Here is a 26,519-nt window from a genome sequence, read left to right as displayed (position 1 = left end):
GGTCAGTGAAAACCGTGAATGGCACGGACGTTCCCTCCAACAGATGTCTCCACTCTTCAAGAGCCTCTTTCACCGCAAGGAGTTCTCGATTGCCGACGTCATAGTTCCGTTCGGCCGGGTCAACCTGCGGGAAAAATAGGCACACGGGTGAAGGACCTTATCGGTCTTTCCGCTCTGGGAAAGCACAGCTCCTATCCCTGAGTCCGAGGCGTCCACTTCAACCACTAACTGGCGACTAGGATCGGGCTGCACCAGAACGGGTGCAGACGAGAAGCGCCGTTTCAACTCCTTGAACGCGGCAATCGCAACGATCCGACCAGGTGAAGGGGACTTTTGGTGAGGTCAGGGCTGTCAGGGGGCTAACTACCTGACTGTAGCCCTTAATGAACCTCCTGTAGAAATTCGCAAAGCCGAGGAACTGTTGCAGTTTCCTACGGCTGGTAGGTTTGGGCCAGTCTCTCACCGCCGCGACCTTGGCCGGATCAGGAGCGACGAAGTTAGGGGTGATGATAAACCCCAGGAAGGACAAAGAAGTGCGGTGGAACTCGCACTTCTCACCCTTCACAAACAGCCGGTTCTCTAACAACCGCTGCAGGACCTGACGTACATGCCGGACATGGGTCTCAGGATCCGGAGAAAAGATGAGTATATCGTCCAGATATACGAAGACGAATCGGTGCAGGAAATCCCGCAAGACATCATTAACCAATGCTTGGAACGTCGCGGGGGCATTTGTAAGACCGAATGGCATGACCAGGTACTCAAAGTGACCTAAGGGGGTGTTAAATGCCGTCTTCCACTCGTCTCCCTTCCGGATCCGAACCAGGTGATACGCATTTCTAAGACCTAGCTTAGTGAACATTTGGGCTCCATGCAGGGGCGTGAACACTGAATCCAACAAGGGCAATGGGTATCGGTTTACGAACCGTGATTTCGTTCAGCCCCCTGTAATCAATGCATGGACGTAGTCCGCCGTCCTTTTTCCTCACAAAAAAGAAACCTGCACCCATCGGGGAGGTGGAATTCCGGATCAACCCGGCAGCTAAAGAGTCCCGGATGTAGGTCTCCATTGATTCGCGCTCAGGTCGTGAGAGGTTGTACAGCCTGCTGGACGGAAACTCCACGCCTGGAACCAAATCTATGGCACAATCGTACGGGCGGTGCGGGGGAAGGGTGAGTGCCAGATCCTTACTGAACACGTCCACAAGGTCATGGTACTCCACCGGCACTGTCCCAAGATTGGGCGGGACTCTGACCTCCTCCTTAGCCTGGGAACCGGGAGGAACCGAGGAACCTAAACATACCCGATGGCAGGTCTCGCTCCACTGAACCACTACCCCGGACGGCCAATCGATCCGGGGATTGTGTTTTAACATCCAGGAGAACCCGAGGATCACGCGGGAGGTGGCAGGAGTCACAAAAAACTCGATCTCCTCCCGGTGGTTCCCTGACACCACCAGAGTTACTGGAGGTGTCTTATGTGTGATTAAAGGGAGTAGGGAGCCATCTAGTGCCCGTACTTGCACAGGTGAAGTAAGTGCCACCAGAGGGAGCCCTGCCTCCCTGGCCCATTTGCTGTCTAGCAAATTCCCTTCAGAGCCCGTGTCCACCAGTGCTGGGGCCTGAAGGGTTAAATCCTCATAAAGGATTGTAACTGGGAGTCGTGTGGCAATATGGGTGTGTCCCACGTGAATGTCTTGGCCCACCCCTAGCCCAGTTTCTAGGGGCGGGCGTTGGTGTTTAACCGCTCGGGGCAGTCCCTCACCTGATGCTCTATCGAGCCACAAACAAAGCACGCTCCGCGGACCAGCCTCCTCTGTCTATCTGGTGGTCTAAATATGGCTCTGCTCGTGTCCATAGCTTCATCAGCAGGGGGAGCTGTAACCACACGGAGCGTAGGGGCCGGGGAGCGTGGGGAGGGCGGAGCTCGGTCGGAGCTGGAAGGGAGAGGGACGGCGCGTGCCCGGCCACGCCCTTCGTCTCGTTCCCGACGGCGTTCTTCTAACCGATTGTCTAATCGTATAACGAGATCAATAAGCCCATCTAAATCCCGCGGTTCGTCCTTAGCCACCAGGTGCTCCTTCAGGACCAACGACAGTCCGTTTACGAAGGCGGCGCGGAGGGCAGTGCTATTCCAGCCGGACCTCGCAGCCGCGATGCGGAAGTCGACTGCATAAGCAGCTGCGCTCCGGCACCCCTGTCTCATTGACAGCAGCACGGCTTGAAGCGGTCTCTCCTCTATTTGGGTGATCGAACACTGTTCTGAACTCCCTCACAAACCCATCATATGCCTGAAGGAGCCGTGAATTTTGCTCCCAGAGCGCTGTAGCCCAAGCGCGTGCCTCACCGCGAAGCAGATTTATCAAATAAGCTATTTTTGCTAGCATCAGTCGCGTACATGACGGGACGTTGTGCGAAGACGAGCGAACACTGCATAAGATAGTCCGCGCACGTCTCCACACAACCCCCGTACGGCTCTGGAGGGCTTATGTATGCTTCCGGGGAAGGTGGGAGGGGTCGTTGAATGACCTGTGGAACGTCACTGTTACACACAGGGTCGACAGGAGGGAGAGCCGCAGCAGCGCCCTGAGTGCGCGCTCCCACCTGCGCGGCGAGAGCCTCCACCCTGCGGTTAAGGAGGACGTTCTGCTCGGTCATTAGATCCAACTGAGCCGTGAAGGCGGTGAGGATTCGCTGCAAACTCACCGATCATTCCTCCTGCGGATGCCTGTGCGCCCTGTTCTTCCATTGGCCGTTCAACAGCCGGTTGACGCCCCTCGGGATCCATGACGTTGGCCGAGATATCCTGTTGTGAAAGTGTAGGAACACGGACCCACAACAGGGGGCGCAAATGAACGGACAATGGAGGAAGTCAAATAGCACTTTTACTGTTGTGAAATAAGCACAACAAACACAACAGATTACAATAATAGACAATAAAGTCAAATCACAAAGGTGTCATGTGGGCAGGCTCGAAGATAGAAGACGTCTGTCCAAAGCAGAACCGGAACCACACGATTTCCTCCGCCACCGAACCCCGGGAATACTGGAGCCGCCAAGTCCAGAACTCCCAGGTGGCCACTGCCTCCGCTTGTCGGATCTGGTACTGCTGGCGAGGAACAAAAACAGTCAGATGTGGGTGCGCCTGCACCCAGCAACATGTATGGTGGAAAAACCACCTCCACCTCTCGTCAGGAAAACACTGGTTAGTGCAGGAATGTGAGTACTTATCCAAATGGTCCAATACAGTCTCCTGCTGTTCTACTCACTATCTGCGTAAAGGCAACAAAGTATTATGGTCAAAAAGACAACACGATTGGCTGAGTACGTTACCTCCTCGGTAGAGCGATATCTCGGCAAAGAGGTGGAGATGACGTCTTGCTGATATACCGATGCGGATCAGGTGATTGGTAACAGCTGTCGTAGGTGACAGCTGTCACCCCGGCTGCTCCTGTGAGGTGGCAGCGCCCTCTGGTGCCTGGAGCCCGCACTCCAGGCAGGGTGCCCTCTGGTGGTGGTGGGCCAGCAGTACCTCCTCTTCAGCGGCCCACACAACATTTGCATCAGGAAGGGCATCCGGCGTAAAACTTGTGCCAATTACCAATGCGGATCTGGGTGTATCCGCTGTGGCGACCCCGTCCTGAGACGGAAGCAGCCGAAATGACAACACACACACATGGTTTGTATTTGTGTATGTTACCGGTGTCGCTGACCAAACGGTCCCCACTAAAAATCAGTCCGCCCTGCTTTCACTGCACATGCGTCTTTAGCCTCGGATCATGGATTATCATCTTGTTTCTGCTTTAAGCTGCACTCCATTCATCATCTTTCTCACTGACAGAGATCTGAAGCTTTGTACAACAATCATTTCCACATAATTCAGCATTATTTCATCATAAAAGAGGGAAGAAGCGATCAGAGCGCTACGGTTACACGAGCTGCTAGCTGGTGCATTCATTGCGCCTCTGTCTTTTCCAATTGTCACAGAGTATTGCCTCCTTTCTGTTTAAAACGTCCTTGTTTCTGCACATAATTAATGTTACCGGACACACCACACACACATTTGTAGTATTCAGAAAGTGATGCTACATGATTTAAGTTAAATGTTTGTAAATAAAAACAAAGCTAATGATATTAGTAGCAGTTACAGTCAAAAAGTAAGGAAAAACTGATCAATGAAACATGTTTTCAAAGTCATAAAACTGCAATGTATCATTACGTTTTTGTATCGGTACTCTGTATCGATGAATACTCAAATGTATGTACTTGTATTTGTACTCAGTCTCAGTGCATTCCTAGGTTTCTTTGTATGTGTGTATTACTTGAGTTGTTACCAACATCATTAATATTAATATTTCATGTCAATAGCACCTTTAGCAATATATTTCCTAAGAAAAATGGTGACGTGTTCACTACTTATTTTACCTGCTGTACATCATGATAAACTCATTATTAAACTTGCATCTGACATGGGTTTTCTCTGACTATACGAGGTCTGTTAGAAAAGTATCGGACCTTTTTATTTTTGCAAAAACCATATGGATTTGAATCACTTGTGATTGCATCAGCCAAGCTTGAACCTTTGTGCGCATGCGTGAGTTTTTTCACGCCTGTCGGTTGTGTCATTCGCCTGTGAGCAGGCTTTGTGTGAGCAGCGGTCCACCCCTCTCGTCGGATTTTTATTGTGAATAAATGTCTGAACGATTTGGAGCTTTGCTGCATCAAATTTTTCCAGAAAGTGTGAGAGACCTCCAGGTGGACACCATTCGGAAAATTCTGTGGCTTTCAGTGACGATTTTATGGGGATTACACAGATTAAGGAGTGCTCCAGCCGGTTTAAAGACCGCCCACAGCTGCTGAGAGTGCGCCGCGCTCCAAGCGCCGATCAACAGGCTGAATCAACCAGATCATTTCCAACGTGAAGGCTTTGTTGATCTGGGACGTCGTCTGACTTCCACAAAAAAGGCAGAAGGCGTGGACATCAGCACTTTTCGGCACATTCCACTGTTAGAGGAGTTGTTTTCATGGAAAGAGAAGTCGGAGGGATGCGCCACCGTGCCGCTCATGGCATGGACAAAACCACCTCCGTGTTGGTCTCACAGGATGGCTTTCAGATGGCTTCAGACGGCTGTCGGTGGCTTTTCAGTCATGTGACTATCTCGAGGAAATTGTGCATGAGCTGGACATGCCACAACAGGTCTGTGAGGCTTCATCACGGCGTTGCTTTGCGCCATGCGAAACGTCCTGACGCACAGAATTCCTCCGCACATCTGTCTCAATGTGCCGAAAAAGTGCTGATGTTTCACGTCTTCCACAATTTCTGTGCTACAAACCCCTGGCAAAAATTATGGGAATCACCAGCCTCGGAGGATGTTCATTCGTGTTTAATTTTGTAGAAAAAAAGCAGATTACAGACATGACACAAAACTAAGTAATTTCAAATGGCAACTTTCTGGCTTTAAGAAACACTATAAGAAATCAGGAAAAATAATTGTGGCAGTCAGTAACGGTTCTTTTTAGACCAAGCAGAGGGAAAAAAAATATGGACTCACTCAATTCTGAGGAATAAATTATGGAATCATCCTGTAAATTTTCATCCCGAAAACTAACACCTGCATCAAATCAGATCTGCTCGTTAGTCTGCATCTAAAAAGGAGTGATCACACCTTGGAGAGCTGTTGCACCAAGTGGACTGACATGAATCATGGCTCCAACACGAGAGATGTCAATTGAAACATTGGAGAGGAGCGGCACGGTGGCGCATCCCTCTGCTTCTCTTTCCATGAAAAAACTCCTGTAACAGTGGAATGTGCCGAAAAAGTGCTGATGTCCATGCCTGCTGCCTTTTTTGTGGAAGTCAGATGACGTCCCAAATCAACAAAGCCTTCACGTTGGAAATGATCTGGTTGATTCAGCCTGTCGATCGGCGCTTGGAGTGCAGCGCGCTCTCAGCAGCTGTGGGCGGTCTTTAAACCGGCTGGAGCACTCCTTAATCTGTGTAATCCCCATAAAATCGTCCTTGAAAGCCAACAGAATTTTCTGAATGGTGTCCACCTGGAGGTCTCTCACAGTTTCTGGAAAAATTTGATGCAGCAAAGCTCCAAATCGTTCAGACATTTATTCACAATAAAAATACGACGAATGGGGTGGACCACTGCTCACACAAAGCCTGCTCACAGGCGAATGACGCAATCGACAGGCGTGAAAAAACTCACACATGCGCACGTGTGATGCAATCACACGTGATTCAAATCCATATGGTTTTTGAAAAAAATAAAAAGGTCCCATACTTTTCTAACAGACCTCGTAAATTTCTGAATTAAGCCTCTGGTGCCTCACTGTGATTTTAATTTTTTCCATATTCATATTAAGTTCCAATTAATTCAATTTTGTTTGCAGGACAGATTGAACATATTTGATGGAGACAACACTTTATTGGTACAGTTCATGTACACAGTCTGTTTCACAATTTAAATTGTAGTAATCATCAATCACTGATAATGATATTTGTTGTTGATGTTATCACTTTATTCCTAAATATTTGGAAAAAGTTAGAAGTGTCATCCACTGAAGGTTTTTATGTAATCGATTCCTGAAGGAAAAGCTCAGCTTTGAAATGAATTCCTCTTTTAAGACAGTTTTTCACAAAAATAGCAACTCTTATGATTATATTACCCTCTTTCTACTGCAAATGGTGTTTTGATATGTGGATAGTAAAATAATAACTAAAAATTGACATAGTGGTATATAAGTAGAGATTTGTACAACCACAATGATCTGGATGTTCCTTAACTACATATATAATGAATTCATAGATGCTGTTTGAGTGTGATAGATATCACCTGAGAATCTGTTTTCAAAAAGCTATTTAGTGTGTATTTGTCGATTAGATCCAATGGAGAACTGTATTATGACTGCACTGGTCATCAGAAACCGATGTGTAGTACCAGTATCTGCAACAAATGTTTTGTCAGAGGAGAGGGCTGATGTAAGAAATTGACTGAGATACCTCTGAGTCTTATTTTATTATTTCACTGAAAAACTGAACCTGGAAGAACTGCACATGCATTGAAGTGAAACACACACTGCCATCTTTAAAATGATGCAGTGCATAAAGGAGGGTTTGGTAGCAGAGGAGAGGAAGAGGAGAAGGAGGCGGAGGGAGGAAATGTGTGATCTAGGATTTAAATAAAGGTGAAACCTCCACAATCAGTCAAAATTATTATGCACAGGAAAGGCCTGGCAATAATAGCCTACATGTCCGTAATACACATTGGCCATTATGGTTGTCATGCTCCCCTTCTCAGTCTTTTTTATTACCTCCGCCAAGGAGGTTATGTTTTCGGTCGCGTTTGTTTGTTTGTTTGTCTGTCAGCAGGATAACTCAAAACGTTTTGAACGGATTTTGATGAAATTTTGTGGAGTGGTTGGAAATGACAAGAGGAACAAGTGATTACATTTTAGTGGTGATCTGGATCACGATCCAGATCTCAATGCTAATGCATTAGCATGTCTATGGCATTTTCAATGTTAAAAGTTAGCATTAAGCAGTTGCAGCTGTCATCACGTTTGGGTGCATTTGTTTTCAAATTGTAATATTTCTTAAATTTATTTTTGTTTATATATTAATAATCTAATGATTATTATATACAATTTTAGAGAAACAGACAAAAAGAAATAGATCACTGTGCCAAGGAGGGAATCTCTTTAGGGTCAGTGACCCTATGGCCTTGTTTAGAGAAGTGTTTCATAAATGTTAAAAAATTCATATATTTGCAGTTTAGTTGAATAGTGACCCGATGACCCGATGGCCTTGGCGGAGGTTTGCACTCTCTGAGTGCTTCTAGTTTTATTTATTTATTTTAAATAAAAACACCAACCTGAGGCTTAATGATAAAGAATAAAAACATTTTCCAATCTCTCATCACATGCAAGTTGGGCTGACACTGGAATTTCATGAACATCTGAGTGACAATTGGAACAGGTGTGAGTCAGAGGGTTATCATATGAACTGAAGGTCTGCAACAGGGAAATGGGAGACTTCTGAGCTTACAAATTCCCATTCGTGGAGGTTGCATTAATAATGAATCAATCTGTTATATAAAATAAGACACTTTGACTGCCCATTGAGTCCCATTGTTGCATTAAATTTATATTATGAAACTGACAATTCCAGTGGTTCCATTTCTAATTACATAACTTTAACATGAGGAAAAAGTGACTAAATTTCCTAGAAACAGAATTCATCACTTCTTCAGATATTATCAAACACTACATTCACTATATTTGTTAATTAATTTCCTTCCTGAGTATTGTGAGTAGACTCGTGAGTGGCTCATGGACTCACGAGTCCTAGGCTGAGCGCCGCTACGTTGGAGTTTACCCCGGTAGATTAGAGGGTCGTCTTCCTGCGCCTTCGGGTGGCGAGGGCGAAAACTGTGACTGTTGTTTGTGCGTATGCACCGAACAGTAGTTTGGAGTGTTCAGTCTTCCTGGAGTCCCTAATTGGAGTCCTGTATGGGGCTCAGGTGGGGGAATCCATTGTTCTACTGGGGGACTTGAACGCACACATGAGCAATGACAGAGACACCTGGAGAAGCGTGATTGGGAGGAATGGCCTCCCCGATCTAAACCTGAATGGCTGTTTATTATTGGACTTCTGTGCTAGTCACGGACTGTCCATAACAAACGCCATGTTCGAACATAAGGATGCTCATAAGTAGGGCTGCAGCTATCGATTATTTTTGTAATCGAGTATTCTATCGATCATTCTGGTGATTAATCGAGAATTGGATAAAAATTACTTTTGCATTTTAAACAACATCAATAGTCCAGGGCTCTCCCAGAGCAATGGCACAATGTCCCTGTGCCAATGTCTTGACATTTTGCTGAAATGGCGATGGGATGTGGCTTTCTGTTCTGTTTTTTTTTTCCCCTAACTTGTAAAATGTAACCATTTTGAGTTGTGGACTGGATCCCTACGTGATTTTTCTAATCCCTGTTTCTCTGTGATTCAGCAGATGCATTTCAGCAGGAGGTTGAACATGCAGCCTCGCAGTTACTGTTTTTTTTTTTTTTTTTTTAAGTTACCGTGTTTGTGAAGCATTGTGTGTTGCCCAGAAAAAGCAAAACAGTTAGTGCGAGTCTGAACAGCAGCCGGCTTTGACTGTGGGTACCCGGCTGTCGGGTCAATAGTCACTCACCACGTCGAGCAGACCGTGTGTTTTTTAATAATAGACGAACACACTTTGCTTTAAACGCGCAGTAAGTCTATTTCAGATGATCAGTGTGAACCCTCTTTCTCTTAAAAGGCTTTATTTTACTCTGTGTTGCATTGGAAAGCGGTAGCTTTAAGGGCTAAATTATTAGCTGTTACACAGCATGAGCGCATGCACTAGTCTTCTTCTGTTGTTTTTCTGGGGACATTACAGCGCCACACACAATCCTGGCATATGTACTACAACGTTTAAGGGTGATTCTTAGACTACGGGCACTTATTATGTCCTTTGATCATATTGTGTGAAAAACAGAAAAAAGGGGAAATTTCACATTTATAGTTATCTTTACAATGAAAGTGTTTTAAGAAATTTGTTCTAGTAGTCTATGATGACTTTTTCACCTTTTTTTAGCATCATTATATGCAAATATTGCCGTTTTGTGCTTGTCCCACACCCAGACTTTTGATCTTCAATGATAAAAATGAATGGTAAAAAAACGTTTTTTCTAATGTTTTAAAATATCTCTGAATAAAATATCAGTAAAATAATCAAAACATAATTGGGGTATTCAATGTCATACAACTGTTGTGATTTTTTTAAACAAAATGTAGTTGTCCCACACTATTGCCGTAATTTCCACCACAACACTGTAATGTCCCTTTAAACAGTTTGTATGAAAGATTGTTTGGGTAGTTTCTATGGAGATAAACAGTGACATCAGAGCACATGTATATAGCGCCAAATCACAACAAACAGTTGCCCCAAGGCGCTTTATATTGTAAGGCAATGGTGTGGTGGAAATTACATTTACAAGGCCAATAGTGCCCGTAGTTAAAGAATCACCCTTAAACGAAGCTTTGAGGCACAGAATTTGCCTCGATCATTTTTTGTAATCGAATTATTCGAGTTATTCGATAATCGTTTCGGCCCTACTCATAAGTGTACATGGTACCAGAGCACCCTAGGCCGAAGATCGGTGATCGATTTTGTGATCGTATCATCTGATCTGAGGACTCATGTTCTGGATACTCGGGTGAAGAGAGGGGCAGAGCTGTCAACTGATTACCATCTGGTGGTGAGTTGGATCAGAGGGTGGGGGAGGACTTTGGACAGATCTGGTAAACCCAAACGGATAGTGCGGGTGAACTGGGAACATCTGGAGGAGCCCACTGTCTCACAGATCTTCATTTCACACCTCCGGCGGAGCTTTTCTAGCATTCTTGTAGATGGTGGGGGCATTGAACCAGAGTGGGCAATGTTCAAAGCATCCATTGCCCTCGAACACCGTGGTGGACACCAGTGGTCAGGGAAGCCGTCTGACTGAAGAAGAAGGCCTTCCAGGATATGTTACCTCGGAGGACTCCGGAGGCAGTTGCAAAGTACCGACAGGCCTGAAGGGCAGCAGCCTCTGCTGTGGGGAAGTCACTGAGGTAGTCAAACAACTCCACAGTGGCAAGGCCCCCGGAGTTGATGAGATCCGTCTAGAAATGCTGAAAGCTCTGGGTTGTGGAGGGACTGTCTTGGATGGGATGTCTCTTCGGCCTGTGTTGAGTTGGGACAGTGCTGGGGAGTGCAAGCTGTGTGGTGGTCCCAATGTTTGGAGGGGGGACCAGAGAGTGTGTGCCAGTTACAGGGGCATCACACTACTCAGCCCCACTGTTAAAGTCTACTCCAGGGTGCTGGAAAGGAGGGTTTGGCCGGTAGTCGGACCTGAGATTGAAGAGAAACAATGCGGTTCCGTCCTGCTGGTCATGAAACAACTAACCAGCTCTTCACTCTCACAAGGATCCTGGAGGGTGCCTGGGACTATGCCCATCCAGTCTACATGTGTTTTGTGGACTTGGAGAAGGCGTATGAATGGGTACCCCGGGAGATACTGTTGGAGGTGCTGCAGGAGTATGGAGTAAGGGGGTCCCTTCTCAGGGCCAATCTCTGTACTCACAAAGCGAGAGCTGTGTTCGTTTGCTCAGCAGTAAGTCGGTCTCGTTTCCGGTGGGGGTTGGCCTCTGCCAGGGCTGCGCCTTGTCACCAATCCTGTTTGTAATATTCATGGACAGGATATGGAGCCATAGTTGGGGGGAGGAGGATTTCCAGTTTGGTGGGCTCAGGGTCTCATCACTGCTTTTTGCAGATGATGTGGTTCTGTTGGCTTCATCAGCCTGTGATCTCCAGTCCCCCACGATCCAATCCCAGATAACTGGTTATAGATGAGTGATGAGTGAGTGCAATTTCCTTACGCACATGAAAAACATATTTATTATAACTGCCTTAAAATGGTATATATTATATATCCATCAAGCATGTAGATGAAACATAATCCTCTTGGTGAAGTAAAAATACAGTTAATCAAATTATCCACACTAACAGTAAATGCTATTTGCAGTTCTGTCTTCTAACAGTAGCTGGGAAACAGTGTTTTTGAAAAACTGCTGACAGCTTTCTGTTGGTGTGCTTCCATGTGGTGGCTACATTATCCCTGTTTTTTTAAGCTGTAAATAGGCCAGTCAATCTCATTGCATCTTAGAATGTTTGAAAATAGTTTGTTTTGTGCACCTGCTTCAGCCTGTCTGAATTTTTACAAAACTATTGTTGCTGAATTCCAGGCTGCTTTGCATTCCACAAAATGGTTCCATGGAGAATCGTCAAGGCTTGTTCAGTTCCCTTCAAATCTTAATAGGCTTCGCAGTTTAGGAACAGCCCAGAATGCACAGTCACGTTACTTGTAGAAAGCTATGCACTCACAACACATGAACAGAAATACTCGTAATAGAAGGTTAACATTACAATCAGAGTGAGCACTTTTTATAAGTGGTTTTGGAGATCATACCTTAATTCTCTCTGTCAATTCCTTTAGTTTGTCCATGTATTGAATCTTCACACTAATATATTTGATTCTTATCTCTTTTCTTCACTCTACATATTAGGCCCAAGACAAGAAGAAGGCCCTGGAGGAGACCAAGGCCTACACCACCCAGTCACTGGCCAGCGTGGCCTACCAGATCAATGCCTTAGCCAACAATGTGCTGCAGCTGCTGGACATCCAGGCCTCCCAACTGCGGCGCATGGAGTCCTCAATCAACCATATCTCACAGGTACACAACATATCCCCAAATGATATACACAGATTTCATCCATGAACATAAAATGCATTTTAACATATTTTAAGTTAAAAAAACAAAGTGTACAAGTTAAAAGTTGATTCCTTTTTGTATAATCTTGGGCTTCAACTACACTCATATCTTCTCAAATTTATTTATTTTTTCAATTTTTTGTTTTTGTTTTTATTGAACATTATAACATACATTTTGCTTACAGGTGGTACACCTATATATATATATATATATATATATATATATAATATATATATATATATATATATTATATATATAGATAGAAGGTGTCTGAGGTGTACAATGTACACCTCAGATAAAATCAGACCTAATTGATTTTATATACTCTATCCAGTTTTCCAAAAGTCTTTTAAATCTGTCCCCCCTCCAGCCTCAAAGAAAATGTTAGCTTTTCCATCACATAGATATTGTGTATTACCTCCACCCAGTCCTTCACCTTTTGAGCCTCATTCTTCATCCATTTTCTGGTAATTGCTTTTTTGCTTGCAATCAGCATTATTCTGTAAATATGTTTGTCACAGAATCTTGTAAAATTCAAATCTTCAGTGATGTATCCACGCATGGGTTTGCCCCTTCTCTAATATGTTTTCTCAGGTTAATGTCCCCGATTATAGCCTGTATAGGAACTCCATCTGTTGTGCTGGCCTCAACTTCTTTTCATCTTGCTGAGGAGGAGGGATTGTATATATTCAGTAGTATTTTTTTTTGTGCTGCTTGATAATAACTCTTCAGGCGGGGAAGTGCTAGCCCTCCTTTATTTTTAGGTAACTGCAGCATTCTGTACCTGAACCTTGATCTCGGTCCCTGCCAAATGTATCTATGTATCTCATTTTATCTCATTCCCTGAATTAATTTTCTGTTACTTCCACTGGTAGACTCTGGAAAGAGGTACAAAAGCCTCGGCAGTACATTGATTTTTATCACCTCCACTCTTTGTATAATACTCATATATGGTGTCAGATTCCATCTGCTAATATCAGATTTTATTCTATTGATCAACAGATCATAATTAATGGATTAATTGTCCTAAATCTTGAGGTAGGTTAACTCCCAAATATTTTATTGAATTTAAATCCCAGTTGATCTTGTACTTTCCCTAATCACTTGGCTCGGTCTGTAGTTTAAATTAATAACCTGAGTTTTTTGTATATTTACTCTATAGCCTGATATATGGCCATAGTCTGCAAAGGTTGTCATAAGTGCATGAAGGGAAGTGTTTGAGCTCGATAAATACGTATACTAATACATCGTCTACAAAAAGACCTATTTTATGTACCCCTCCCCCCATATCTATACCTGTTATATTTTCATTTTGTTTTATCCAGTTGCTCAGGGGTTCCAAAAAATAGCACAGAGAAGAAGACTCGCTGAGCAACCCTGGCGACAACCTCGTTCTAATGTGATGGACTTTGAGAGACTCCCACTGATCCGGATCCTTTATTATTTAGTTTACTTAGTTTATTATACAGGGCCTGTATAATAAAATATATTTGTCTTGCGTCTGTCTTTGTTTTATAAATCCTGTCTGATCTAACTGAATTATTTCTGGCAGAATTATTTCTAAACATCTGGCTAAAATAGCTGTGAACAATCTATAGTCTTGATTAAGGATGCTAATAGGTCTGTAGCTGGAGCACTCCAGCTCATCCTTCCCCTCCTTCGGAATTACAGATATAATGGCTTCTTTCCATGAATGAGGATTTCTCCCTCCTTCAATAACCAGTTAAATGCCTTCTGAAGAAGTGGGATTAGTATTACCTTAAGTGATCTGTACCATTCTGTGGTGAACCCGTCAGCACCCGGGAACTTGTTGGTCTTAAGATTTGAGATTGCTGTATTTATTTCTCAGTCTGTCATTTCAGCTGTCAAAGTCTCATTCTGTTCTTCTGTTACTCTTGATAAATTTAAGTTTTCTAAAAATTTATCCATCTGGGTTTTATTACTAGTATCCGGTTGAGCATATAGGTTTTTATAATAAACTTCAAAGCACTTTTGCATTTCATTTGTTTTGTCCATTATTGTTCTCGTGTGTGGGTCTCTCATTTTGTAAATATTGTTTTTGCCTGCTGTTTTTCAATTTATATGCCAATAATTTTGTTGACTTGCCCCCCACTTCATAATCTCTTTGCTTTGTGAATAGTAGTTTTTTTGGATCTCTTTGCATAGATCTCATTTATATCTGCTCTCTTTTTCTTAATTGCAGAAGCTCCTCCAGACTTGCGAGGAGAACTGGGGACCGCGATCGGAGACGATGTCTGTTGGAATCCCATGCAGCCGGACGACGTGGTGGACCAGGAGGTCCGCTGTCTCCTGGGCAGTCGGGAGCTTCGGGAGGGCCACGAAGGGCGCCTTGGAGAATCGGTCCACTATCGTGAGGATGGTGGTGTTGCCCTGGGACGGCGGGAGGCCCGTGACAAAATCCAGGCCGATGTGGGACCAGGGCGATGAGGCACAGGCAGCGGCTGGAGCAGTCCCGATGCCCTGCGGTGGTCAGCCTTGCCCCTGGCACAGGTGGTGCAGGCCTGGATATAATCCCGGACGTCGGCCTCCAGGGACGCCCACCAGAAGCGCTGCCGGACAACTGCCACGGTCCTACGCACCCCTGGATGACGGAGAACTTGGAGCCGTGACAGAAGTCCAGGACTGCAGCCCTGGCCTCTGGTGGGACGTAAAGCTTGTTCTTCGGCCCAGTTCCGGGATCCGGGCTCCATGCCAGGGCCTCCCGGACGGTTTTCTCTACGTCCCAGGTGAGGGTGGCCACGATAGCGGACTCCGGGATGATAGGTTCCGGTGGATCCGACAACTCCGTTTTGACTTCGTCTTCATGTACCCGGGACAAGGCATCCGATCTCTGTTTTTTGGTCCCGGGACGGTAGGTGATCCGGAAGTCAAACGGCCGAAGAACATGACCAGCGGGCTTGCCTGGGGTTCAGCTGGCCGGTTGGCGTCCTGATATACTCCAGGTTCCGGTGGTCAGTGAAAACCGTGAAAGGCACGGACGTTCCCTCCAACAGATGTCTCCACTCTTCAAGCCTCTTTCACCGCAAGGAGTTCTCGATTGCCGACGTCATAGTTCCGTTCGGCCGGGGTCACCTGCGGGAAAAATAGGCACACGGGTGAAGGACCTTATCGGCCTTTCCGCTCTGGGATAGCACGCTCCTATCCCTGAGTCCGAGGCGTCCACCTCAACCACAAACTGGCGACTAGGATCGGGCTGCACCAGAACAGGTGCAGACGGAGCGCCGTTTCAACTCCTTGAACGCGGCATCGCACCGATCCGACCAGGTGAAGGGAACTTTTGGTGAGGTCAGGGCTGTCAGGGGGCTAACTACCTGACTGTAGCCCTTAATAAACCTCCTGTAGAAATTCGCAAAGCCGAGGACCTGTTGCAGCTTCCTACGGCTGGTGGGTTGGGGCCAGTCTCTCACCGCCGCAACCTTGGCCGGATCAGGAGCGACGGAGTTGGGGGAGATGATAAACCCCAGGAAGGACAAAGAGGTGCGGTGAAACTCACACTTCTCGCCCTTCACAAACAGCCGGTTCTCCAACAACCGCTGCAGGACCTGACGTACATGCCAGACATGAGTCTCAGGATCCGGAGAAAAGATGAGTATATCGTCTAGATATACGAAGACGAATCGTGCAGGAAATCCCGCAAGACATCATTAACTAATGCTTGGAACGTCGCGGGGGGCGTTTGTGAGGCCGAACGGCATGACCAGGTACTCAAAGTGACCTAAGGGGGTGTTAAATGCCGTCTTCCACTCGTCTCCCTTCCGGATCCGAACCAGGTGATACGCATTTCTAAGATCTAGCTTAGTGAATATCTGGGCTCCATGCAGGGGCGTGAACACTGAATCCAACAAGGGCAACGGGTATCGATTACGAACTGTGATTTCGTTCAGCCCCCTATAATCATGCATGGACGAAGTCCGCCGTCTTTTTTACCCACAAAAAAAAACCTGCACCCATCGGGAGGTGGAATTCCGGATCAACCCGGCGGCTAAGAGTCCCGGATGTAGGTCTCCATTGATTCGCGCTCAGGTCGTGAGAGGTTGTACAGCCTGCTGGACGGGAACTCAACGCCTGGAACCAAATCAATGGCACAATCGTACGGACGGTGCGGGGGAAGGGTGAGCGCCAGATGCTTACTGAACACATCCACAAGGTCATGGTACTCCACCGGCACCGTCCCAAGATTGGGCGGGACTCTGACCTCCTCCTTAGCCTGGGAACCGGGAGGAACCGAGGAACCTAAACATACCTGATGGCAGGTCTCGCTCCACTGAACCACTACCCCGGACGGCCAATCGATCCGGGGATTGTGTTTTAACATCCACGGGAACCCGAGAATCACATGGGAGGTGGCAGGAGTCACAAAAACTCGATCTCCTCCGGTGGTTTCCTGACACCACCAGAGTTACTGGTGGTGTCTTATGTGTGATTAGAGGGAGTAGGGAGCCATCTAGTGCCCGCACCTGCACAGGCGAGTAAGCGCCACCAGAGGGAGCCCTGCCTCCCTGGCCCATCTGCTGTCTAGCAGATTCCCTTCAGAGCCCGTGTCCACCAGTGCTGGGCCTTCAGGGTTAAATCCTCATAAAGGATTGTAACTGGGAGTCGTGTGGCAATATGGGTATGTCCCACGTGAATGTTTTGGCCCACCCCTAACCCAGTTTCTAGGGGCGGGCGTTGGTGTTTAACCGCTCGGGGCAGTTCCTCACTTGATGCTCTATTGAGCCACAAACAAAGCACGCTCCGCGGACCAGCCTCCTCTGTCTATCTGGTGGCCTAAATGTGGCCCTGCTCGTGTCCATAGCTTCTCAGCAGGGGAGCTGTAGCCACACGGAGCGTAGAGGCCGTGGAGCGTGGGGAGGGCGGAACTCGGTCGGAACCGGAAGGGAGAGGGACGGCGCGTGCCCGGCACGCCCTTCGTCTCGTTCCTGACGGCGTTCTTCTAACCGATTGTCTAATTGTATAACGAGATCAATAAGCCCGTCTAAATCCCGCGTTCGTCCTTGGCCACCAGGTGCTCCTTCAGGACCAACGACAGTCCGTTTACGAAGGCGGCACGGAGGGCAGTGCTATTCCAGCCGGACCTCGCAGCCGCGATGCGGAAGTCGACTGCATAAGCAGCTGCGCTCCGGCGCCCCTGTCTCATTGACAGCAGCACGGCTGAAGCGGTCTCTCCTCTATTTGGGTGATCGAACACTGTTCTGAACTCCCTCACAAACCCATCATATGTCAGAAGGAGCCGTGAATTTTGCTCCCGAGCGCTGTAGCCCAAGCGCGTGCCTCACCGCGAAGCAGATTAATCACATAAGCTATCTTACTAGCATCAGTCGCATACATGACGGGACGTTGTGCGAAGACGAGCGAACACTGCATAAGAAAGTCCGCGCATGTCTCCACACAACCCCCGTACGGCTCTGGAGGGCTTATGTATGCTTCAGGGGAAGGTGGGAGGGGTCGTTGAATGACCTGTGGAACGTCACTGTTGCGCACAGGATCGACAGGAGGGGGAGCCGCAGCAGCGCCCTGTGGGCGCGCTTCCACCTGCGCGGCGAGAGCTCCACCCTGCGGTTAAGGAGGACGTTCTGTTCTCGGTCATTAGATCCAACCGAGCCGTAAAAGCGGTGAAGAATCGCTGCAACTCACCGATCATTCCTCCTGCAGACGCCTGTGCGCCCTGCTCTTCCATTGGCCGTTCAACAGCCGGTTGACGCCCCTCGGGGTCCATGACGTTGGCCGAGATATCCTGTTGTGAAAGTGTAGGAACACGGACCCACAACAGGGGGCGCAAATGAACGGACAATGGAGGAAGTCAAATAACAACACTTTACTGTTGTGAATAAGCACAACAAACACAACGGATTACAACAATAGACAAAGAAGTCAATTCACAAAAATGTGTCACGTGGGCAGGCTCGAAGATAAGAGACGTCTGTCCAAAGCAGAACCGGAACCACACGATTTCCTCCGCCACCGAACCCCGGAATACTGGAGCCGCCAAGTCCCGAACTCCCAGGTGGCCACTGCCTCCACGTGTCGGATCTGGTACTGCTGGCGAGGAACAAAAACAGTTAAATGTGGGTGCGTTTGCACCCAGCAACCCGTATGGCGGGAAAACCACCTCCACCTCTCGATGGAAGAATGTCTGCTATTTAACGCACAAAAGTAACAGAGGGTTAATGTCAAAGAACACAGTCGGCTGAGTACGGTACCTTCTAGGTAGAGCGATATCTCGGCAAAGAGGTGGAGATGTCGTCCTGCTGATATACCCCTGCTGATCAGATGATTGGTGACAGCTGTCGTAGGCGATAAGTGACAGCTGTCACCCCGGCTGCTCCTGTGAGGCGGCAGCGCCCTCTGGTGCCTGGAGCCCGCACTCCAGACAGGGCGCCCTCTGGTGGTGGTGGGCCAGCAGTACCTCCTCGTCAGCGGCCCACACAACACTTTCTACACATAAGTGACAAGGCCAAAAACCAACACTGAATGCCCGTGACCTTTGATGCCTCAGGTGGCACTGCATTAAAAACCAACATCATTGTGTAAAGGATCTTACCGCGTGGGCTCAGAAACACTTCATAAAACCATGGTCAGTTAACACAGTTCATCGCTACATCTACAAGTGCAAGTTAAAACTCTACCATGCAAAGTGAAAGCCATACATCAGCAACATCCAGAAACGCCGCCGCCTTCTCTTGGGCCTGAGCTCATTTGAAATGGACAGACGCAAAGTGGAAAGTGTGCTGTGGTCTGCTGAGCCCACATTTCAAATTGTTTTGGAAATCATGGACGCCGTGTCCTCCAGACAAAGAGGAAAAGATCATCCAGATTGTTACCAGCACAAAGTTCAAAGCCAGCATCTGTGATGTATGGGGGTGTGTTAGTGCCCATGGCTATGGGCGACTTACACATCTGTGATGGCACCATCAGTGCTGAAAGGTACATCCAGGTTTTGGAGCAACACATGCTACCATCCAAGTAACATCTTTTTCAGAGACGTCCCTGCTTATTTCAGCAAGACAGTGCCAAGCCACATTCTGCACATGTTACAACAGCGTGGCTTCGTAGTAAAAGAGTGCAGGTACTAGACTGGCCTGCCTGCAGTCCAGACATGTCACCTATTGAAAATGTGTGGCGAATAATGAAGCGTAAAACACCTACAAAGCTTCAACAGTTAGTGTAATCAATTCCCAAATGCTTATTGAGTGTTGTTAGAACGAAAGGTGATGTAACACAGTGGTAAACATACCACGGTGAAAGCTGGAACATACCGTTCAACGAGGCAAAGCAGAAGCCGAGTTGAATGGTATGAATGGAATGTTCCATTTTTTTCGCCTCATGAAATATTCGTACCATTGATCTCATAAACATTCATTGTTTGTATATTATATCCAGAGTTATGGATCCAGTGACCAATTTCATATTTATTTACTTTTAGACTCAATAAAATGTTGTTGACATAGAAAAGCTGTAAAGCCTACTTTTAGTACACAGAAAATTCACAAGAGGTATCGATAGTGGTATTGATATCGATAAATCTTATCAATACCCATCCTTATCAATACCCTGTATATCATTTACACCATACTTGTAATCATAAAATGTCTCTGATGTCTTTCATATAATGTACTCATAAGTCAAAATACTCCATCAGTGCTCTCCATCATGCTGTCCGCATGAGGAGAGATTCACACAGACAGTAATAAAAGTCTTACCTGTTCTTTTCAGTGGAATTCATCATCATACGATCTTGAAGACCAATAATCCACACAAAGCCTCCTGAGTTTGTAAAACAACATCTGCAAATACATTAATTCCTCGTGTGGTTGAAAAAAAAAGTTCCTCTGTGAGTTCTGCGCCACGGTTCTTCTGTCAGAACTCAGATCAGGGTTTCAGCGGCCGAGATTGGTCCATCAGGTTGGTGAGTTTCAACCTTGGTGTGGGTGTTCAGGCCAATGGAAGACCGGCTCGGTCCGCTGCAGGTGTAATCTGTTTGCGGAATCTCTGTGGCATTACGTTCAGAACCTCCGCTCGACTCCACAAGCCGCAATTTGGGCAAGAAGTTGAGTCACTGCTCCTCTTTAACGGGTCATTTACCACAGGCTTCAGGTTATTCTGTCTTAACAAGAGGAAATTACCCCATGATCCACAAAGAAAAAATAAAATAATGTTAAAATTACTAAATTCGTTTTGCCTCCATGTGTTGCGGAAATGCCGTGTGACACCGTGTGTGTGTGTGTGTGTGTGTTTGTGTGTGTGTGCGCACGCACGCCGTGCTCCTCCAGCATTACATGAAAAAAAAAAACATTTACGGTTTGTATTTGTGTAATGCAGCTGGTCTGCTCTGTGTCAGCCTGATCCCGTCAGATCCCAGAAGCTAAGCAGTGCAGCATCTAGTTAGTACTTGGATGGGAAACCTCTTTGGAACACCAGCGGCTGTGTGTGTTTCTCCGGGTGAAACTGGAGTTGCTGTTGTGAAAGTGTAGGAACACTGACCCACAACAGGGGGCGCAAATGAACGGACAATGGAGGAAGTCAAATAGCACTTTTACTGTTGTGAAATAAGCTCAACAAACACAACAGATTACAATAATAGACAATAAAGTCAAATCACAAGGTGTCATGTGGGCAGGCTCGAAGATAGAAGACGTCTGTCCAAAGCAGAACCGGAACCACACGATTTCCTCCGCCACAGAACCCGGGAATACTGGAGCCGCCAAGTCCCGAACTCCCAGGTGGCCACTGCCTCCACTTGTCGGATCTGGTACTGCTGGCGAGAACAAAAACAGTCAGATGTGGGTGCGCCTGCACCCAGCAACACGTATGGTGGAAAACCCACCTCCACCTCTCGTCAGGAAAACACTGGTTAGTGCAGGAATGTGAGTACTTATCCAAATGGTTCACAATACAGTCTCCTGCTGTTCTACTCACTATCTGCGTAAAGGCAACAAAGTATTATGGTCAAAAAGACAACAAGATTGGCTGAGTACGTTACCTCCTCGGTAGAGCGATATCTCGGCAAAGAGGTGGAGATGACGTCTTGCTGATATACCGATTGGGAAAAGATGATTGGTAACAGCTGTCGTAGGTGACAGCTGTCACCCCGGCTGCTCCTGTGAGGTGGCAGCGCCCTCTGGTGCCTGGAGCCCGCACTCCAGGCAGGGTGCCCTCTGGTGGTGGTGGGCCAGCAGTACCTCCTCTTCAGCAGCCCACACAACAGGACCCCCCCCTCAACGGGCGCCTCCTGGCGCCCGACCAGGCTTGTCCGGGTGGCGGCGGTAGAAATCGGCCAGGAGGGCCGGGTCCAGGATGAAGCTCCTCTTCACCCAGGAGCGTTCTTCGGGTCCGTACCCCTCCCAGTCCACCAAATACTGGAAGCCCCGGCCCATCCTACGGACATCCAAGAGCCGGCGCACAGTCCAAGCCGGCTCGCCATCGATGATCCGGGCAGGAGGTGGTGCCGGACCCGGAGTACAGAGGGGTGAGGTGTGATGTGGCTTAATCCGGGACACATGGAAAACAGGATGGATTCGCAGTGAGGCCGGAAGCTGAAGTCTCACCGCGGCTGGACTGATGACCTTGAGGATTTTGAATGGACCGATGTACCGATCCTGCAGTTTAGGTGAGTCCACTTTGAGGGGAATGTCCTTTGTTGACAACCACACTTCCTGCCCTGGCCAATACGTAGGGGCCGTGGTCCGCCGACGGTCTGCATGGGCTTTCGTCCTCATCCGGGCCCTCAGCAAAGCAGAACGGGCGGCACGCCACACCCGACGGCACTTCCGCAGGTGGGCCTGGACCGAGGGCACACCGACCTCTCCCTCAACCACCGGAAACAAAGGAGGCTGGTACCCCAGACACACCTCAAAAAAGGAGAGAAGCGCCACCAGAAGCGCTGCCGGACAACTGCCACGGTTCTTCGCACCCCTGGATGACAGGAGAACTTGGAGCTGTGACAGAAGTCCAGGACTGCAGCCCTAGCCTCTGGTGGGACGTAAAGTCTGTTTTTCGGCCCAGTTCCGGGGTCCGGGCTTCATGCCAGGGCCTCCCGGACGGTTCTCTCTACGTCCCAGGTGAGGGTGGCCATGATAGCGGACTCTGGGATGATGGGTTCCGGTGGATCCGACAACTCCGTTTTGACTTCATCTTCATGTACCCGGGGCAAGGCATCCGATCTCTGGTTTTTGGTCCCGGGACGGTAGGTGATCCGGAAGTCAAAACGGCCGAAGAACAGTGACCAGCGGGCTTGCCTGGGGTTCAGCCGCTTGGCGGTCCTGATATACTCCAGGTTCCGGTGGTCAGTGAAAACCGTGAATGGCACGGACGTTCCCTCCAACAGATGTCTCCACTCTTCAAGAGCCTCTTTCACCGCAAGGAGTTCTCGATTGCCGACGTCATAGTTCCGTTCGGCCGGGGTCAACCTGCGGGAAAAATAGGCACACGGGTGAAGGACCTTATCGGTCTTTCCGCTCTGGGAAAGCACAGCTCCTATCCCTGAGTCCGAGGCGTCCACTTCAACCACTAACTGGCGACTAGGATCGGGCTGCACCAGAACGGGTGCAGACGAGAAGCGCCGTTTCAACTCCTTGAACGCGGCATCGCAACGATCCGACCAGGTGAAGGGGACTTTTGGTGAGGTCAGGGCTGTCAGGGGGCTAACTACCTGACTGTAGCCCTTAATGAACCTCCTGTAGAAATTCGCAAAGCCGAGGAACTGTTGCAGTTTCCTACGGCTGGTAGGTTTGGGCCAGTCTCTCACCGCCGCGACCTTGGCCGGATCAGGAGCGACGGAGTTAGGGGTGATGATAAACCCCAGGAAGGACAAAGAAGTGCGGTGGAACTCGCACTTCTCACCCTTCACAAACAGCCGGTTCTCTAACAACCGCTGCAGGACCTGACGTACATGCCGGACATGGGTCTCAGGATCCGGAGAAAAGATGAGTATATCGTCCAGATATACGAAGACGAATCGGTTGCAGGAAATCCCGCAAGACATCATTAACCAATGCTTGGAACGTCGCGGGGGCATTTGTAAGACCGAATGGCATGACCAGGTACTCAAAGTGACCTAAGGGGGTGTTAAATGCCGTCTTCCACTCGTCTCCCTTCCGGATCCGAACCAGGTGATACGCATTTCTAAGACCTAGCTTAGTGAACATTTGGGCTCCATGCAGGGGCGTGAACACTGAATCCAACAAGGGCAATGGGTATCGGTTACGAACCGTGATTTCGTTCAGCCCCCTGTAATCAATGCATGGACGTAGTCCGCCGTCCTTTTTCCTCACAAAAAAGAAACCTGCACCCATCGGGGAGGTGGAATTCCGGATCAACCCGGCAGCTAAAGAGTCCCGGATGTAGGTCTCCATTGATTCGCGCTCAGGTCGTGAGAGGTTGTACAGCCTGCTGGACGGAAACTCCACGCCTGGAACCAAATCAATGGCACAATCGTACGGGCGGTGCGGGGGAAGGGTGAGTGCCAGATCCTTACTGAACACGTCCACAAGGTCATGGTACTCCACCGGCACTGTCCCAAGATTGGGCGGGACTCTGACCTCCTCCTTAGCCTGGGAACCGGGAGGAACCGAGGAACCTAAACATACCCGATGGCAGGTCTCGCTCCACTGAACCACTACCCCGGACGGCCAATCGATCCGGGGATTGTGTTTTAACATCCAGGAGAACCCGAGGATCACGCGGGAGGTGGCAGGAGTCACAAAAAACTCGATCTCCTCCCGGTGGTTCCCTGACACCACCAGAGTTACTGGAGGTGTCTTATGTGTGATTAAAGGGAGTAGGGAGCCATCTAGTGCCCGTACTTGCACAGGTGAAGTAGTGCCACCAGAGGGAGCCCTGCCTCCCTGGCCCATTTGCTGTCTAGCAAATTCCCTTCAGAGCCCGTGTCCACCAGTGCTGGGGCCTGAAGGGTTAAATCCTCATAAAGGATTGTAACTGGGAGTCGTGTGGCAATATGGGTGTGTCCCACGTGAATGTCTTGGCCCACCCCTAGCCCAGTTTCTAGGGGCGGGCGTTGGTGTTTAACCGCTCGGGGCAGTCCCTCACCTGATGCTCTATCGAGCCACAAACAAAGCACGCTCCGCGGACCAGCCTCCTCTGTCTATCTGGTGGTCTAAATATGGCTCTGCTCGTGTCCATAGCTTCATCAGCAGGGGGAGCTGTAACCACACGGAGCGTAGGGGCCGGGGAGCGTGGGGAGGGCGGAGCTCGGTCGGAGCTGGAAGGGAGAGGGACGGCGCGTGCCCGGCCACGCCCTTCGTCTCGTTCCCGACGGCGTTCTTCTAACCGATTGTCTAATCGTATAACGAGATCAATAAGCCCATCTAAATCCCGCGGTTCGTCCTTAGCCACCAGGTGCTCCTTCAGGACCAACGACAGTCCGTTTACGAAGGCGGCGCGGAGGGCAGTGCTATTCCAGCCGGACCTCGCAGCCGCGATGCGGAAGTCGACTGCATAAGCAGCTGCGCTCCGGCACCCCTGTCTCATTGACAGCAGCACGGCTGAAGCGGTCTCTCCTCTATTTGGGTGATCGAACACTGTTCTGAACTCCCTCACAAACCCATCATATGCCTGAAGGAGCCGTGAATTTTGCTCCCAGAGCGCTGTAGCCCAAGCGCGTGCCTCACCGCGAAGCAGATTTATCAAATAAGCTATTTTGCTAGCATCAGTCGCGTACATGACGGGACGTTGTGCGAAGACGAGCGAACACTGCATAAGAAAGTCCGCGCACGTCTCCACACAACCCCCGTACGGCTCTGGAGGGCTTATGTATGCTTCCGGGGAAGGTGGGAGGGGTCGTTGAATGACCTGTGGAACGTCACTGTTACACACAGGGTCGACAGGAGGGAGAGCCGCAGCAGCGCCCTGAGTGCGCGCTCCCACCTGCGCGGCGAGAGCCTCCACCCTGCGGTTAAGGAGGACGTTCTGCTCGGTCATTAGATCCAACTGAGCCGTGAAGGCGGTGAGGATTCGCTGCAACTCACCGATCATTCCTCCTGCGGATGCCTGTGCGCCCTGTTCTTCCATTGGCCGTTCAACAGCCGGTTGACGCCCCTCGGGATCCATGACGTTGGCCGAGATATCCTGTTGTGAAAGTGTAGGAACACGGACCCACAACAGGGGGCGCAAATGAACGGACAATGGAGGAAGTCAAATAGCACTTTTACTGTTGTGAAATAAGCACAACAAACACAACAGATTACAATAATAGACAATAAAGTCAAATCACAAAGGTGTCATGTGGGCAGGCTCGAAGATAGAAGACGTCTGTCCAAAGCAGAACCGGAACCACACGATTTCCTCCGCCACCGAACCCCGGGAATACTGGAGCCGCCAAGTCCCGAACTCCCAGGTGGCCACTGCCTCCGCTTGTCGGATCTGGTACTGCTGGCGAGGAACAAAAACAGTCAGATGTGGGTGCGCCTGCACCCAGCAACATGTATGGTGGAAAAACCACCTCCACCTCTCGTCAGGAAAACACTGGTTAGTGCAGGAATGTGAGTACTTATCCAAATGGTCCAATACAGTCTCCTGCTGTTCTACTCACTATCTGCGTAAAGGCAACAAAGTATTATGGTCAAAAAGACAACACGATTGGCTGAGTACGTTACCTCCTCGGTAGAGCGATATCTCGGCAAAGAGGTGGAGATGACGTCTTGCTGATATACCGATGCGGATCAGGTGATTGGTAACAGCTGTCGTAGGTGACAGCTGTCACCCCGGCTGCTCCTGTGAGGTGGCAGCGCCCTCTGGTGCCTGGAGCCCGCACTCCAGGCAGGGTGCCCTCTGGTGGTGGTGGGCCAGCAGTACCTCCTCTTCAGCGGCCCACACAACATTTGCATCAGGAAGGGCATCCGGCGTAAAACTTGTGCCAATTACCAATGCGGATCTGGGTGTATCCGCTGTGGCGACCCCGTCCTGAGACGGAAGCAGCCGAAATGACAACACACACACATGGTTTGTATTTGTGTATGTTACCGGTGTCGCTGACCAAACGGTCCCCACTAAAAATCAGTCCGCCCTGCTTTCACTGCACATGCGTCTTTAGCCTCGGATCATGGATTATCATCTTGTTTCTGCTTTAAGCTGCACTCCATTCATCATCTTTCTCACTGACAGAGATCTGAAGCTTTTGTACAACAATCATTTC

At 48.6% G+C, this 26,519-nt stretch overlaps 1 protein-coding gene across 1 annotated transcript in view; it reads left to right on the top strand.

Moving 5' to 3' along the window:
* Positions 1-26,519, top strand: part of LOC117521106 (abl interactor 1-like) — a 137,805-nt gene that overhangs the window by 30,668 nt on the left and 80,618 nt on the right. Inside the window, exon 2 of the mRNA XM_034182422.1 lies at positions 12,143-12,310. Coding sequence (XP_034038313.1) covers positions 12,143-12,310 — 168 coding nt within the window. The remainder of the gene's footprint in view (positions 1-12,142; positions 12,311-26,519) is intronic.

This window comes from Thalassophryne amazonica, chromosome 12 (assembly GCF_902500255.1).
Source record: "Thalassophryne amazonica chromosome 12, fThaAma1.1, whole genome shotgun sequence".
Lineage (NCBI taxonomy): Eukaryota > Metazoa > Chordata > Actinopteri > Batrachoidiformes > Batrachoididae > Thalassophryne > Thalassophryne amazonica.
The sequence above is the reverse complement of the archived record's forward strand: the minus strand, read 5'-3'. Positions and strand labels throughout refer to the sequence as shown.